This window comes from Heliangelus exortis, chromosome 2 (assembly GCF_036169615.1).
Source record: "Heliangelus exortis chromosome 2, bHelExo1.hap1, whole genome shotgun sequence".
NCBI lineage: Eukaryota > Metazoa > Chordata > Aves > Apodiformes > Trochilidae > Heliangelus > Heliangelus exortis.
Genome location: NC_092423.1, coordinates 150,908,774 through 150,925,201, shown reverse-complemented (window position 1 = coordinate 150,925,201; position 16,428 = coordinate 150,908,774). Strand labels below are relative to the sequence as shown.

At 55.4% G+C, this 16,428-nt stretch overlaps 1 protein-coding gene and 1 long non-coding RNA gene across 18 annotated transcripts in view; both read left to right on the top strand.

Moving 5' to 3' along the window:
* Window positions 1-16,428, top strand: part of HSF1 (heat shock transcription factor 1) — a 74,883-nt gene that overhangs the window by 39,723 nt on the left and 18,732 nt on the right. For 13 of the 17 annotated variants that reach the window (XR_011724675.1, XR_011724673.1, XR_011724677.1 and 10 more), the window contains exons 5-7: window positions 10,246-10,313; window positions 14,887-14,962; window positions 16,177-16,238. Coding sequence is in view for 11 of the 17 variants with exons in the window: in XM_071738585.1 (XP_071594686.1) it covers window positions 10,246-10,313; window positions 14,887-14,962; window positions 16,177-16,238 (206 nt within the window). In the remaining 6 variants the exon portion in view is untranslated. The remainder of the gene's footprint in view (window positions 1-10,245; window positions 10,314-14,886; window positions 14,963-16,176; window positions 16,239-16,428) is intronic. The other 4 variants (XM_071738578.1, XM_071738579.1, XM_071738586.1 and 1 more) reach the window with 1 other exon arrangement.
* Window positions 16,358-16,428, top strand: part of LOC139793622 (uncharacterized) — a 1,356-nt gene continuing 1,285 nt past the window's right edge. Inside the window, exon 1 of the long non-coding RNA XR_011724678.1 lies at window positions 16,358-16,428. This exon is cut by the window's right edge and continues 112 nt beyond it. This is a non-coding gene — a long non-coding RNA (uncharacterized lncRNA).

The window sequence follows — 16,428 nt, the reverse complement described above, 5'->3', positions numbered from 1 at the left end:
CACCTGGGAGCCTCCTCTTCTCCAGGCTGAACACCCCCAATCCCTCAGCCTGGCTTCCCAGGGAGCTGCTCAGCCCTCTGAGCATTTCAGTGCCTCCTCTGGACACCTCCCAGGAGCATCTCCTGGAATGATCTCCTGGGAACTTCTGGCCAGGTCTTTCCTGTGTTTTATGTGTGTCCCATTCCCCCAGCCTGGTTGGGAGCAGGGATGGGGTCTCCTACACCACCCTGGGGATTTCTCTGCCACCTTTTGAGCTCGTGCTGCAGGTGGTGGCACCCTCAGCATCTGAACTGAGTGTTAACTTCTGTTAGCCAGCACAACTTTGACCTCTGCAGAGCACCCAGCAGTGACCTGAGGGACTTCAGGGCCCTGTTTCATTCAGTGGACTGACCCCAGAGCAACCCCTGGAGGGGCTTCAGAGCCCTTGAGAGGGGGTGTGGGGGGACATGGGTTAAGCTCTGGACTTGGTAGGGTTGGGTTATAGGGGGTAGGGTTGGGTTATAGGGGGTAGAGTTGGGTTATAGGGGGTAGGGTTGGGTTATAGGGGGTAGGGATGGGTTATGGGGGGTAGAGTTGGGTTATGGGGGGTAGAGTTGGGTTATAGGGGGTAGGGTTGGGTTATGGGGGTAGGGTTGGGTTATAGGGGGTAGGGTTGGGTTCTGGGGTGCCATCCCCTCTCTCATCCTTCCCCAAACCATTCAGAACTCCAGGAAAATCCCATTCCTGCTCCTCTGGGAGGTTCAGTCACCCTGGGAAGCTTTGGTTTGGTTCTCAGCTTCTCCACCAGCAGAAACAGCAGAAACCCAAACCCCTTTACCCAAAAGAGTCTTCTGGAGGCAGCAGTGATCCATCTCCTGTCATCCAGCACCAGGGCTGAGCTGAAGGGGAATTCTGGGGCCTCTGGGGCCTCATCCCCTCTGCAGCTGAGCAGCTTTTTGCTCTTTGTGCACTGCAGGGAGTGGGGGCAGCTGGAAGGCATCTGCCTGTCCCACCTCCTCCTCCTCCTCCCTGCTCCTCTTCTGGTTGTTAATTGACTGTTTCCTAAAAAAAAAAAAGCAGGATGAGGATGAATTGGAGCACTGAGATCCTGGAGCCAGCTGAGTTTGGGTTCCCAGGTGGCTTGGGACCCCACTGGAAAGGACAGATCAGGGCTGGGCTTGGTCACTGCTCAAAAATCCAGATAAGGGAGCAAATCCAGCCAGGATGTGCTCGGGTTTGGGGTTGGGAAGGAGACAGCAGAGTCCTGGCAATGGGGTCTTGTTGAGGGGGGGCCTGGGGGGCTCTGCAGCACCCATGGGTGGAGCTGAAGGGGCTCAGGAGTGAGGGTTTGGGGTGCTCAGAGAACTCTCACTGAATCCCAGAGTGGTTTGGGGTGGAAGGGACCTTAAATCCCCCCCAGTGCCTCCCCTGCCATGGTCAGGGACCCCTCCCCCAGCCCAGGGGGCTCCAAGCCCCATCCAACCTTCAACACTGCCAGGGATGGGGCAGCCACAGCTTCTGGGGGCAACCTGGGCACCCAGGGGCTCAGCACCCTCACCCCAAACAATTTCTCCCTCCCTCCCTCCCTGCCCAAGATCTCCTCTCCATCTCCCCTCTCCCAGCTGCAAACCCTTCCCCCTGGGAGGCTCCCATCCCTCCAGGCCCTTGTCCCAAGTCCCTCCCCAGCTTTCCTGGAGCCCCTTCAGGACCTGGAAGCTGCTCCAAGGTCTCCCCATTGCAGCCTTCTCTTCTCCAGCCTCAACTCTCTCCAGAGCTGCTCCAGACCTCCCAGCAGCTCCCTGCCCCCCTTCTCCAGCACTTCCATCACCCCCTTTCCTGCTGCAATGATCCAAGGAAACCCTTTCCTCCCCCCCAGCCCCTCCAGAGCCCCCGTTCTGGGTCGTGCCTGAAGGGAGAACCTTCCCTGACCACCACTGGTCCCATCCTTGCTGGGGATGAGGAGCTGGAGGTGCTGGTGACCTGAGCTTGGGGAGGGGACTTAGTGGTTCAGGACTCCATCAGCTCAAAGGCCCTTCCCACCCAGGGTGGTTCTGTGACTCTCTGCCCCGCTGCTCTTCCTGGTCTAACTGGGACCAAACTGGAGAGACCCTGGGGTCAGTGGGTGGTAGAGTTGGGTTTTGGGTGATAGGGTTGGGTTATAGGGGGTAGAGTTGGGTTATGGGGGGTAGGGATGGGTTATAGGGGGTAGGGTTGGGTTATAGGGGGTAGGGTTGGGTTATGGGGGGTAGGGTTGGGTTATGGGGGGTTGGGATGGGTTATGGGGGGTAGAGTTGGGTTATAGGGGGTAGGGTTGGGTTATGGGGGGTAGGGATGGGTTATGGGGGGTTGGGATGGGTTCTGGGGGGTAGAGTTGGGTTATGGGGGGTAGGGATGGGTTATGGGGGGTAGGGATGGGTTATGGGGGGTTGGGTTGGGTTATGGGGGGTAGAGTTGGGTTATGGGGGGTAGGGATGGGTTATAGGGGGTAGGGTTGGGTTATGGGGGGTAGAGTTGGGTTATGGGGGGTAGGGATGGGTTATAGGGGGTAGGGTTGGGTTATGGGGGGTAGGGTTGGGTTATAGGGGGTAGGGTTGGGTTATGGGGGGTAGGGTTGGGTTATAGGGGGTAGAGTTGGGTTATGGGGGGTAGAGTTGGGTTATGGGGGGTAGGGATGGGTTATGGGGGGTAGGGATGGGTTATGGGGGGTAGAGTTGGGTTATGGGGGGTAGGGTTGGGTTATGGGGGGTAGGGTTGGGTTATGGGGGGTAGGGTTGGGTTATGGGGGGTAGAGTTGGGTTATGGGGGGTAGGGTTGGGTCAGTGGTTGGTAGGGTTGGGTTCTGGGTTCTGGTTGGATGGGATGATCTGGAGCCTTTTCCAAGCAGAACAATTCTGTGATGCTGTAACAGGGTTAGGGTTAGGGTTAGGGTTAGGGTTAGGGTTAGGGTTAGGGTCAGCCTAAGGGGCAGCCTGCAGGTGCCATCCCCTCTCTCATCCTTCCCCAAACCTTCCTGGTCTAACTGGGACCAAACTGGAGAGACCCTGGGGTGGGTTTGCTGCCAGCTGCAGCTTCTGCTGCTTCCAAGAGGAGGTGCAGGGAAACGGGGCTGCTGGGGCTGGGTAAGCAGGAAGCCTGATTTTAGGGGAAAAAAAAGAGCTAATTCCATATTTGCCAAGAGCCAGGAGGGAAGTGACCTCTGGAGGGGCTTCCAGGCCCTGGAGATGTGGTGCTGAGGTTAAACACTGGATTTGGACCTGGGTTCTGGTTGGTGCTGTCAGGTCCTGGTTGGACCCAATGATCCTGAAGGTCCTTTCCAACCCAGAAAAATCCTGTGCTTCTCTCTGTGCTCTGCAGCCCTTTTGTTGTTGTGGTTTCTGCACCTGCCCCTCTTCATTTTCCTCTGTTTTGTGCTCCCAGTGTTGAGTTTTCTTGGCTGGACTCTGACTCCTTCAGCCTTCTCCAGACTTTTATGACCTGGAAACTGGTCAGTGGTGACATCTTGGTATTTATGGGCTCCCCCTCCAAGGATTCCAATCAGGCTCCAGCTCCTCCTGGGGCTGGGAGCCAAAAAAACCTCCCCCTCCCGTGGCCTCCAGATCTCAGCTCCTGGGGGACCTGGGCTGGCTGGGATTCAACCCTCAGCTTCATCTCCAGGTTCCTTTGGTGCCTTCTGACCCCAGGAGCCTTGGGGTTCCTTTCCTCTCCAGTGCTGCTCTGGATGAGCTCCCTCCCTGCTGGAGGTGCTGGGGAGCTGGGTTTGGGTTGGAGCTTCCCAAGGAGCTCTGGAGTGCTCATCCTGAAACAGATCCCCACCAGCTGACCCCTTGCTGGTAAAACAGCTCAGACCAACTTTGCCCCTTCAGGGTCTCTCAGAAGGTTCTTGTGAGGGGGGTCCAGGACCTCTTGAGTTCTGGAGGCAGAACCAGAACCAGCTTTGGGCAGCAGGTTCGCTCCGTCTCTTTTGCACTTGCCTCTTGTGCCACCTTGTCCTGGTCTCCAGGTCTCATCTGCACTGATGGAACTTCTTGGAATATTCTAGGGGAATTTTTCACCATCTTTGGAGAGGTTTCCACCCATAGAGGGATCCCCACCCCTGGAGGGATCCCCCATTCCTGGAAGGATCCCCCACTCCTGGAGGGATCTCCCACCCCTGGAGGGATCCCCCATTCCTGGAAGGATCCCCCACTCCTGGAGGGATCTCCCATTCCTGGAGGGATTCTGGTTCTGTTTGGGTTCTCTCCTGGTTCCTTTCTGGTTCTATTTTGGTTCTTTTCTGCTTCCTTTCTGGTTCTGGTTTGGTTCTTTCCTGTTTCCTTTCTGGTTCTGGTTGGGTTCTCTCCTGGTTCCTTTCTGGTTCTGGTTTGGTTCTTTCCTGGTTCCTTTCTGGTTCTGGTTGGGTTCTTTTTTTGCTTCCTTTCTGGTTCTTTTCTGCTTCTCTCCTGGTTCCTTTCTGGTTCTGGTTTGGTTCTTTCCTGGTTCCTTTCTGGTTCTGGTTGGGTTCTCTCCTGGTTCCTTTCTGGTTCTATTTTGGTTCTTTTCTGCTTCCTTTCTGGTTCTGGTTTGGTTCTTTCCTGTTTCCTTTCTGGTTCTGGTTTGGTTCTTTCCTGTTTCCTTTCTGGTTCTGCTTGGGTTCTCTCCTGGTTCCTTTCTGGTTCTGGTTGGGTTCTCTCCTGGTTCCTTTCTGGTTCTGGTTTGGTTCTTTCCTGGTTCCTTTCTGGTTCTGGTTGGGTTCTTTTTTTACTTCCTTTCTGGTTCTTTTCTGCTTCTCTCCTGGTTCCTTTCTGGTTCTGGTTTGGTTCTTTTTCTGCTTCCTTTCTGGTTCTATTCTGCTTCTCTCCTGGTTCCTTTCTGGTTCTGGTTGGGTTCTCTCCTGGTTCCTTTCTGGTTCTGGTTTGGTTCTTTCCTGTTTCCTTTCTGGTTCTGCTTGGGTTCTCTCCTGGTTCCTTTCTGGTTCTGGTTGGGTTCTCTCCTGGTTCCTTTCTGGTTCTGGTTTAGTTCTTTTCTGGTTCCTTTCTGGTTCTATTTTGGTTCTCTCCTGGTTCCTTTCTGGTTCTGGTTTAGTTCTTTTCTGGTTCCGTTCTGGTTTAGTTCTTTTCTGGTTCCTTTCTGGTTCCTTCCTGGTTCTGGTTGGGTTCTTTCCTGTTTCCTTTCTGGTTCTATTCTGGTTCTCTCCTGGTTTCTGGTTCTGGTTCGGTTCTTTTCTGTTTCCTTTCTGGTTCTGGTTTGGTTCTCTCCTGGTTTCTTTCTGGTTCTGGTTCGGTTCTTTCCTGGTTCCTTTCTGGTTCTGTTTTGGTTCTCTCCTGGTTCCTTTCTGGTTCTGGTTTGGTTCTTTCTTGTTTCCTTTCTGGTTCTAGTTGGGTTCTCTCCTGTTTCCTTTCTGGTTCTGGTTGGGTTTTCTCCTGTTTCCTTTCTGGTTCTATTCTCGTTCTCTCCTGGTTCTGGTTCTGGTTCTGGTTAGGCTCTCTCCTGGTTCCTTTCTGGTTCTGGTTGGGTTCTCTCCTGGTTCTCCTCTAACACATTCATTTCTCTCCCCCTGGATACAACTTTTGAGGGCCACGAGTTCTGCCCTGGGGAACAAAATCCCCTTTTCAGTTCCAGGTCCCTGCCAGGTGACTCCCAGTCCTGCTTTTGAAAAGACTGAACAAATAATTGAATTTTTTTATTTTTTTTTTTTTGTCCCGTACTCTCCATAACTTTTAGAAGGTTTCTGCCCTCCCCCCTTTGATCTCCAAGCCTGATGATGGGGACTTGGGGGCAGGGGTTTGCCAGGGGGTTCCTCACAGGGATCCTTTGTTCTTCCCTTGGCTTCTCCAGGGGACTGAGTGATGAGGAAGGTTCAGGAGGGTTTTGCTTCAGGAATCAAAGGATTTTATAATGCCCCAAACTCCCTGCAAAATTACAGAGGCTCCTAAAAACCTTATTTATGGATTGATTGATTGATTTCTCTTCTATTTTTTTGGCAAGCCTGAGGACACAGCCCCTTGCTGTCTGGTGCTTGTTGTCTGCCTGATATTCAGGGCAAGATGAAGATGATGGCTTTCTCACTCTTAGTGGGACCAAAAAGTCTTTGTTCTTGTAAATAGGAGATAAAAAGCCCCAGAGGGTCACCCTAAGGAAGGGAAAAGCTGTTCCTGTGGTAGGACAGAGGCTGGAATCCTTGAATCATGGAACTCTTTAAAGCAGAGGAGGAAACTTTTAAAACAAGAGAGGAGCTGAAGTTTCTGACCCAAACTGAAACCACTCAGCTCTGTCCTGTGAAAGGAACACAAAATTTCATCTCATTGTGGAATCCTTTTGGGTTGGAAAAGAGCTTGGAGATCCTGGAGTCCAACTCTGACCCCATCCCCACCCCATGTCCCTCATCCCCACATCCCCAGGGGTTTCTCTGAAACCCCTCCAGGGATGATGGGGACTCCAGCCCTGCCCTGGGCAGCCTGGGCCAGGCCCTGACAACCCTTTCCAGGGAGAAATTCTTCCCCAGCTCCAACCTAAACCTCCCCTGGCACCACTTGAGTTGTGCCAAAAGTTCCTCTTGGCCCATCCCTTGTTCCTTGGGAGCAGAGCCCGACCCCCCCTGGCTCCAACCTCCTCTCAGGGGGTTGCAGAGAGCCAGAAGGTCTCCCCTCAGCCTCCTCTGCTCCAGGATCAACACCCCCAGGGCCCTCAGCTGCTCCTCACAACTTCTCCAGACCCTTCTCCTTCTGCTCCACACCCTTCCCCACCTCCATTCCCTTCTCTGGACACCCCCAGCCCCTCCAGGGCCTTCTGGTCCTGAGGAAAGACCCATGTTAAAAGCATCACAGAATGGTTTGGGTTGGGAGGGACCTTTAGGATCACCTCCTTCCAAGGACTCACTCGTGTTGGGCAGCTCAGACTTCCCTCGTAGCCTCAGCTCTTTGTGCTCTCCCCTCTTTTTGCTGCAAAGGAACCAAAAATGGTGTCTTTGTGCCTGGCTCCTCGGGCTGTGGCCTCAACCTTGGAGCCCTTGGACCTCCCTCTGCTCCACAGTGGAAGTGACTTGGCCTCAAAACCAAGCAGCTTCCTCCTGGCCTGGGATGTGCTACAGGACACGTTCTGAAAATCCCTTTTCCTGCTCCTGGCTCCTCAGTGTCTGCTGGGGGTTGGAGCAGTGGTGGGGTCAGGGGGTGGTGTTGGTGCTCATGGCACAGCAGATCCTCCCGTGGCATGGCCCTGCCTGGAGCTCTGCAGAGCTCATGGAGCCCCAGAGTGGTTTGGGGTGGAAGGGACCTGAAATCCCCCCCAGTGCCCCCCCTGCCATGGCCAGGGACCCCTCCCCCAGCCCAGGGGGCTCCAAGCCCCATCCAACCTTCAACACTGCCAGGGATGGGGCAGCCACAGCTTCTGGGGGCAACCTGGGCACTCAGGGGCTCAGCACCCTCACCCCAAACAATTTCTCCCTCCCTCCCTCCCTCCCTGCCCAAGATCTCCTCTCCATCTCCCCTCTCCCAGCTGCAAACCCTTCCCCCTGGGAGGCTCCCATCCCTCCAGGCCCTTGTCCCAAGTCCCTCCCCAGCTTTCCTGGAGCCCCTTCAGGACCTGGAAGCTGCTCCAAGGTCTCCCCATGGGATCCTTCTCTTCTCCAGCCTCAACACCCCCAACTCTCTCAGCCTGGCTCCAGAGCAGAGCTGCTCCAGCCCTCCCAGCAGCTCCAGGGCCTCCTCTGCACTGGCTCCAGCAGCTCCGTGTCCTTCTGCTGCTGGGGACCCCAGAGCTGGACACAGCTTTACCCCAGGGGGGGCTCCCCAGAGCAGAGGGGACAATCCCCTCCCTGGCCCTGCTGCTCACACTGCTGGGGGTTTGATGGCTCCTGGGCACCTTCTCCTCACCCCACAGCCCCAACACTCCCAACACCTCCTTCTCCTCAGGCCCTAAGCCCCATCAGGAGTTGGCACCTCAAATGTTTAAATCAGGAGCTTCACCATTCCCAGCAGGAATGGGTTTTCCAGCCGTGGCAGGGAAGGTCTGAGGGGGAATGCAGAGCTCTGGGGTGAGGACTGAAACCTTCCCCAGCTCCTGATCTTCCATCTCCAGTCCTGACCTTTGAGGAAGGACAGGATTTTATGTCCAGAATCCCCAGATCCCGGGGCAGAAATTCCTCCCTGTGAGGGTGGAGGGGCCCTGGCTGGGGAGGCTGTGGCTGCCCCATCCCTGGCAGTGCCCAGGCTGAGGTTGGATGGGGCTCTGAGCAGCCAGAGCTGTCCCTGCTCACACGGAGGCCTTGGGGATGGAATTTCAAGGTCCCTTCTGACCCAAACCCTTCTGTGAGTCTATGAAAGGAGGAAGAGGAGGGGATGGGAGGAAGCAGACAAGCCTTGCCCCTCCAGAGCCATCTCTGGGGGCTTGCTGAGCTCCAGGTGATGCCCTGGCACTTAATGGTCCTCAGTAGATTTGTTTTCCCTTTGTGTGACTTCTGTCCCGTGACTCCTGGGAGGGGGCAGGGGGAGGCTGCATCTTAATGATCTGCAGAACCCTGGCCCTTTGTCTGGGCTGGATCTGAGTCTGCCAGCTGCTGACTTCAGCTGATCCACCCCGAGCTGCAGAGCAGGAGGCAGAGGGAACAGTTGCTGCCTGTTTCACCTCCCCTTTTGTCTTCTGACTTCCCTGGCGTGGGACAGAACCTCTCATTCATCCCTCTGTCCATCCATCCTTCCTGATATCCTTCCTGCCATCCTTCCTGCCATCCTTCCTGCCATCCATCCATCCATCCATCCACCCCTCCTTCCTTCCTTCCTTCCATCCCTCCATCCATCCACCCCTCCTTCCTTCCTTCCTTCCTTCCATCCCTCCATCCCTCCCTCCATCCATCCATCCATCCATCCATCCATCCATCCATCCATCCCTCCCTCCCTCCCTCCATCCATCCCTCCATCTTTCCATCTTTCCATCCCTCCCTCCATCCTTCCTTCCATCCACTCACCCAACCACTGTGTCCCTGGCACCTTTCCCAGCAGCTCCTGGGTTTGGGTGTTGAGCTCTTTCAGGGCTTTCTGAGGAAATTGTTTGCTTGTTTTTTCTGTTTTTTCCACCCAAATCCATCCCACTGACTCATTTGTGCTGCTGGAGCAGCTCTGGAGCCAGGGGGAGAGAGTTGGGGGTGTTGAGGCTGGAGAAGAGAAGGATCCCATGGGGAGCCCTTGGAGCAGCTTCCAGGTCCTGAAGGGGCTCCAGGAAAGCTGGGGAGGGACTTGGGACAAGGGCCTGGAGGGATGGGAGCCTCCCAGGGGGAAGGGTTTGCAGCTGGGAGAGGGGAGATGGAGAGGAGATCTTGGGCAGGGAGGGAGGGAGGGAGAAATTGTTTGGGGTGAGGGTGCTGAGCCCCTGGGTGCCCAGGTTGCCCCCAGAAGCTGTGGCTGCCCCATCCCTGGCAGTGTTGAAGGTTGGATGGGGCTTGGAGCCCCCTGGGCTGGGGGAGGTGTGGATGAACTCCAGGGTAAGAAAAATCAGATTATTTTGGTTGGAAAAGAGAGACCTTGGAGATCATGGAGTCCAACCAAGACCCCAACCCTGCCCAGGCCACCCCCACCCCATGTCCCTCATCCCCACATCCCCAGGGGTTGCTCTGAAACCCCTCCAGGGATGATGGGGACTCCAGCCCTGCCCTGGGCAGCCTGGGCCAGGCCCTGACAACCCTTTCCAGGGAGAAATTCTTCCCCAGCTCCAACCTAAACCTCCCCTGGCACCACTTGAGTTGTGCCAAAAGTTCCTCTTGGCCCATCCCTTGTTCCTTGGGAGCAGAGCCCGACCCCCCCTGGCTCCAACCTCCTCTCAGGGGGTTGCAGAGAGCCACAAGGTCTCCCCTCAGCCTCCTCTGCTCCAGGATCAACACCCCCAGGGCCCTCAGCTGCTCCTCACAACTTCTCCAGACCCTTCTCCTTCTGCTCCACACCCTTCCCCACCTCCATTCCCTTCTCTGGACACCCCCAGCCCCTCCAGGGCCCTTTTCTCACCCAAAAGGAAGATTGAGAGATGTGAGGGAGAAATTGTTTGGGGTGAGGGTGCTGAGCCCCTGGGTGCCCAGGTTGCCCCCAGAAGCTGTGGCTGCCCCATCCCTGGCAGTGTTGAAGGTTGGATGGGGCTTGGAGCCCCCTGGGCTGGGGGAGGGGTCCCTGACCATGAGCTTTAAGGTCCCTCCAACCCAAATCTGATTTTAGTCACGTAATTACCCCATTTTTGGAGCATTAATGTCCTCAGGGACAGGGGCTTGGGGGGGTTCTCACAATCCACCCCACTTCCCTCTCCCTTCAGCTCCGTGCTGGATCCATTGCTCAGTTTCACAACAAAGGTTGGGAAATTTCATCCTCTCTGGAATTTGGGTGAGTCCGTGGCATTTGCCACTCTCAGCTCCACTCCAGACCTGTGACTTGGTTCCAAAAATTTAGATTTTTGCCCGTTCACGTGGGGGTTTTTCCCCCAGATGAGTACAAATGGAACACTTTGGATCTTGATTGGTTCTCTTGATTAAAATCCCCTTTTATTTTCTCCGTGCTCCTGTCTGAAGCACTGGAGCATCAGGAAGGTGCTAAATAAACCTATACAAATGTAAATAAAGGGAAATAAACCAAAATAAAGCCAAATAAACTCTGGAGAAGCTTGAGGCAAAAAATATTACAGGGCAGGAGAAAGCTCCAGTGTGAACTCAGGGGGCACCAAACGTGTCCATGCGCTGCGTTGAAAATAATTTCTTTTTAGCTTTAACCTCTCAAGTTCAAACACCCAAAGCAGGAGATTAAAAAAACAGCTTGAATTAAGGTGTTTTTATTTTTATTATCCTTGTTTTTTTGGCTGGCAGGCTTCTTCCTGAAACTGGAGCTGATGGAGGGAGAGGAGGCGACTCTCTGGGCGGGAGTCACCTTCTTCCTAAAGCTGGAAAAAATTGCCCGAGTAGAAGCACGGCCCAGATGGGGAGGGATTGGGGGTTTAATTTGCAAGAACACGGGATAAAAAGGAGGAAAAAAAAAAAAAGTAATTTATTTATGAAAAGAAATAGGTTGTTGGCTGGGAAGTCAAGCGCGGCGTCCACCCGGAGCCGGCTGAAAGGCGAGCGGGGAGAAATTTTTGCTGAGTGGGTCGTGGGTAATTAAAGCTCTTTGGAGAAAAAGATATTAAAAAAAAAAAAAAAAAAAAAAAAAGCAAGCAGCAGTCTGGAGGTTTCTCCTGAGGACCCTGGTAGAGGCAGGGTGATAAATGAGCCTCTCTGCTGGCTCCAGGAGATAACAAATGGCATTCTCCTGCCTGGCAGAAACGCGCCCCAGGGCTGAGCCCCGGGGCCAGCAGGACAGCTCTGCTCCCAAGCTGGGGCTTCAGGGGGCTGGAGAGGGGAAAATTATCTGTAGGGGGGGATTTCTGATGTAAAACGTGGGGGTTCAGGGAGATTTTAAACAGAAAAGTCACATTTAGAGCAGAGAATTAGTATATTCCCAGGCTGGGTTAAGTCGAAGGGGACCTAAAAGTCATCTGGATCCAACCCAGCCATGGGCAGGGACATCTCCCCCTGCCCCTTCCAACCTTCAGCACTGCCAGGGGTGGGATGGGGTGGGATGGGATGGGATGGGGTGGGATGGGGTGGGATGGGATGGGATGGAATGGGATGGGATGGGATGGGATGGGACAGCCACAACCTGGGCCAACAGGAGGCCAGTTCTGCTCCCAAGCTGGGGCACAAGGGGGCTGGGGAGGAAGAATTCTCTTTAGGGAGGGGATTTCTAATGTAAAACTTGGGTTTTGAGAAAGATTGCAAGCAGAAAAGTCACCTTAAATCAGAGATCTATTGAATTCCAGGTTGAGAACCCTGTAGGGACCCTAAAGATCATCAAGATCCAACCCAACCCATGGCCAGGGACCCCTCCCGCAGCCCAGGGGGCTCCAAGCCCCATCCAACCTTCAGCACTGCCAGGGATGGGGCAGCCACAGCCTCTCTGGGCAACCTCTGCCAGGGTCCCACCACCCTCAGAATGAAGAATTTCTTCCTGAGATGGGGGTTTCTAAACATTAAATGTGGGAGGGGTCCCTGCTCGTGCCTTGGGTTGGATCATGGTGCCCTCCAAGGTCCCCCCAACCCCAACCACTCTGGGATTCCGTGTTTCTGCCCGCAGAGCCCCTGCTTCCCCCATCTTCCCCAGGCTGCCATACCATGGGATCAGGGAATATTTTGAGGTTGGAAGGGACCTTAAGGATCATCTCATTCCAGCCCCCCCGGATGGAGCAGCGTTGGGTACCAGGGACAAGCAGCTCTTGGCTCGGCGGCCGCTCCCACGCGCTGCGGGGAGAAGAGAGCTCCCTTGTCTTCTGCTTCCCTCTCCCTTCTCCCCCAGCCACAAACCTTTTGTGTTGGGTTTTTTTTTTTTGTTGTTGTTCTGGAGCTGCTGGACCTCATCCCCAGCTTCCCCGGGGTCCCCACGGCTCCGGGGGGGTGGGGGACACTGAGCAGCAGGTGCGGAGCGGGGTCCGCTCGGTGCCCCCAAAACCACCATAAAAACCACTTCAAAGATCTTTCCATCATCCCTCGGATGGAACGTTTGGAGAAAGCCCCCTTGTAAACCCCCTCTAATTGCCTCGTAAAGCAAAATGCTTTTTTTATTATTATTGTTTTGATGGGGTGTGGGGTTTTGGGTTTTTTTTTTTTTTCCTCGGCTGCTCTGGGATCAGTTTAACCCTTCGGGGTGTCCAGCTGCTTCTCTGCTTCTCTCTCCTGCCTCCTAATGACCAGTTAACCACCTTCTTTCTTTCTTCTCCTTTCATGAGGCATCTCTGGCTCAGAGCCCACCAGACCTCCACCTCCTCACCCCCTCCATCCCGGGGGGCTCTGGGGGGTGGGGGTGTGGGTGGGATTTGGGCAGCGGCTCTTCCCTTCCCAACCATCGGGGCTTGGCAGCCTCTTTCCAGCCCCCTCTCTGTCCCTGGGGTCAGTGGAAGAGCTGCCTTCAGATGCTCCCTGCCCAGGGAACCTTTGGCTGATTTACAACAATTCCCCCCAAAAATCCCCACCGGGACCCGGAGCAGCAAATCCTCCGACCGCGTAATTGGCAGGGATGGAGCAGCTGAGATGGAGGCACCTGGAGCCTTTTCCACCCCCCCACCCAGGGCCACCACCTCCCCCCAGCCCTGGGACATCTCCCTGGGCCTGGAGGACAACCCTGGGGTTGGTGCTGAAAGATCCAACTGAGGTTGGAGCAAAGTGGGGGTCGGGCTCTGCTCCCAAGGAACAAGGGATGGGCCAAGAGGAACTTTTGGCACAACTCAAGTGGTGCCAGGGGAGGTTTAGGTTGGAGCTGGGGAAGAATTTCTCCCTGGAAAGGGTTGTCAGGGCCTGGCCCAGGCTGCCCAGGGCAGGGCTGGAGTCCCCATCATCCCTGGAGGGGTTTCAGAGCAACCCCTGGGGATGTGGGGATGAGGGACATGGGGGGGGGGGGTGGCCTGGGCAGTGTTGGGTTCATGGTTGGACTGGGTGATTTTAAAGGTGTTTTCCAACCCAAACCATTCCATGATTTGATGAAACTCAGCCCCTTGGATGGTTTTCCCCTCCCTGGTGGAAACACCTCCATGGTTTGGATGCCCACAGAGCCAGGGTTGGGAAGCATGGAGTGGTTTTGTGTGAGGTTCCCTCTTTGTCCTTTTTTCCCTCTTCCCTTTGCTCTCCCCAAGACTCTTCTTGTATCAATTGTATCCAATTGTATATCCACTGGGGGCTCTGTTTTGGGGACACTCCATCCCCATCCCATCCCCATACCAATCCCCATCCCCATCCCCATCCCCATCCCATTCCCATCCCATCCCATCCCCATCCCATCCCATCCCATTCCCATCCCCATTCCCATCCCCATTCCCATCCCCATCCCCATCCCATCCCCATCCCCATCCCCATCCCCATCCCATCCCCATCCCCATTCCATCCCCATCCCCATCCCATCCCATTCCATCCCCATCCCCATCCCATTCCCATCCCCATTCCCAACCCCATCCTTATCCTTCTCCAGGAGAACCCATCACCCAGAGTCCCTGGATTGTCACCACCAGTTCAAACCCCTCCTGAATTTAAACCTGGAAAGGGCTGAGTAGCTTGAGCCCTAAAGATCCCAGAAATGGGGGGGTTGAGTCCCCAAAAAAGGCTTGAGGTGGCTTTTTTTTTTTTTTTTTTTTTTTCCATCAGGCCCTGGCACTGGGGTTGTCCCAGTGCTCTGCTCACACCAAGGTGGAGCTGAAACCACCCGGAGCTCCTGGGATCCCTCAGAGACCCAAACCCAGGGGCTTTCTCACCAACTTCTCCAACGTTTTGTTGGCATCCTGCAGAACACACACACCCCTCAGCCTTGCCCTTTTCAAAAAAAAGCCAAAAAGCAGAATTCCTCCCCAGAAAAACCCTTCCCTGTTGGGTAGAGCTGGGGAACCAGAGCTGCAGGAGAAGACCCGAAGGGGTCGGCACCGCTGAGCTCCATCCCGGCTCCCTCCTCCTCCTCCTCCTCCTCCTCCTCCTCCTCCTCGTTCCCCCTCCTTTTGTCCCTGGAGAAGCTGATTTATAACCAATTCCTCCTGCACCTGGGGCAGATGAAGGCAGCAGAGCTGGGTCCTGGGGGGCTTCTCCGTGGTGAATCTCAGGAGCAGATGTCAGCTGCTCCCCTCCCTCCTCCGCCGCCGCCGGCAGAGAATGATTTGGGGAGGAAAAAAAAAAAAAAATAAAGCACCAAAATATCAACCCCTTAATGAAGGCAATTTCAGCCCCAGCCCCAGGAGGCTGGAAATGAGATGGGGTCTGGAGATGGCAACAAATCCCCTGCTGGGCTTTGGCAGCTTTGGTCCTTTATTTGCTGCCGTTTGGGTTTGGGTTTTTTCTGTGTGGGTTTTGGGTTTTTTTTTTTTGTCTCAAAAAGGTTTTTTGGTGTTTTCTTGCAGTGAGAACGAGGCCCTGTGGAGGGAAGTGGCCAGCTTGAGGCAGAAGCACACTCAGCAGCAGAAAGTTGTCAATAAGGTAAAGGCCACACTGCCAGGACTGGGGCTTTCTGGTGGCCCTGGGTACAGGGGGGGTGGGCAGGGGGTGCAGGGGGGGCTTTGCTTGGGGTGCAGACTCAGTTGGATGGGATTTCTTCCTGAAAATCATCACATCCCACACTGAATCAGAAGGGGCCTTAAAGATCATCTTAGTCCAACCCCAACCCATGGTCAGGGACCCCTCCCCCAGCCCAGGGGGCTCCAAGCCCCATCCAACCTTCAACACTGCCAGGGATGGGGCAGCCACAGCTTCTGGGGGCAACCTGGGCACCCAGGGGCTCAGCACCCTCACCCCAAACAATTTCTCCCTCCCTCCCTCCCTGCCCAAGATCTCCTCTCCATCTCCCCTCTCCCAGCTGCAAACCCTTCCCCCTGGGAGGCTCCCATCCCTCCAGGCCCTTGTCCCAAGTCCCTCCCCAGCTTTCCTGGAGCCCCTTCAGGACCTGGAAGCTGCTCCAAGGTCTCCCCATGGGATCCTTCTCTTCTCCAGCCTCAACACCCCCAACTCTCTCAGCCTGGCTCCAGAGCAGAGCTGCTCCAGCCCTCCCAGCAGCTCCAGGGCCTCCTCTGCACTGGCTCCAGCAGCTCCGTGTCCTTCTGCTGATGGGGACCCCAGAGCTGGACACAGCTTTACCCCAGGGGGGGCTCCCCAGAGCAGAGGGGACAATCCCCTCCCTGGCCCTGCTGCTCACACTGCTGGGGGTTTGATGGCTCCTGGGCACCTTCTCCTCACCCAGCACCCCCAGGTCCCTCTCCTCAGGGATTATCTCCCCTCATTCTCCTGGATTCCTCACCCAGCACCCCCAGGTCCCTCTCCTCAGGGATCCTTTCACCCATTCCTCTCCCAGCAGCAGATCCTCCCTCAGCCCAGCAGAGCCCAGGGCAGTGCAGGCACCCTGAGCCTCAATCTCAGCACCAGGAGGAATTTTCCTGTAGTGAAGAAGACGTTTAGGTTGGAGCTGGGGAAGAATTTCTCCCTGGAAAGGGTTGTCAGGGCCTGGCCCAGGCTGCCCAGGGCAGGGCTGGAGTCCCCATCATCCCTGGGGGGGTTTCAGAGCAACCCCTGGGGATGTGGGGATGAGGGACATGGGGTGGGGATGGGGTCAGGGTTGGTTTGGATCCTCTTCAACCTCTTCTCCAACCCAGTTGGTTCAGTGGTTCCACAGCAGCTTTCTCCTCCTTCTCTCCTCACAGCTTATCCAGTTTTTGATTTCACTGGTGCAATCCAACCGTATTCTTGGGGTGAAGAGGAAGATGTAAGTCTGCATTTCTCCATCCAGATAACGATTCCCTGTCTGAGAGAATAAAGAGAGGATCAGCAGAGTGGGTCCCCCAGGTCTCTGTCTCCTGTAGCAGCCTTGCCAGAGGGGTAGGACTGGGCAGTGGGCACTGGGATCGTGTCACAGCCTTCAAGAACTTCTCCAGCCAACACCACCCGACCCTGCC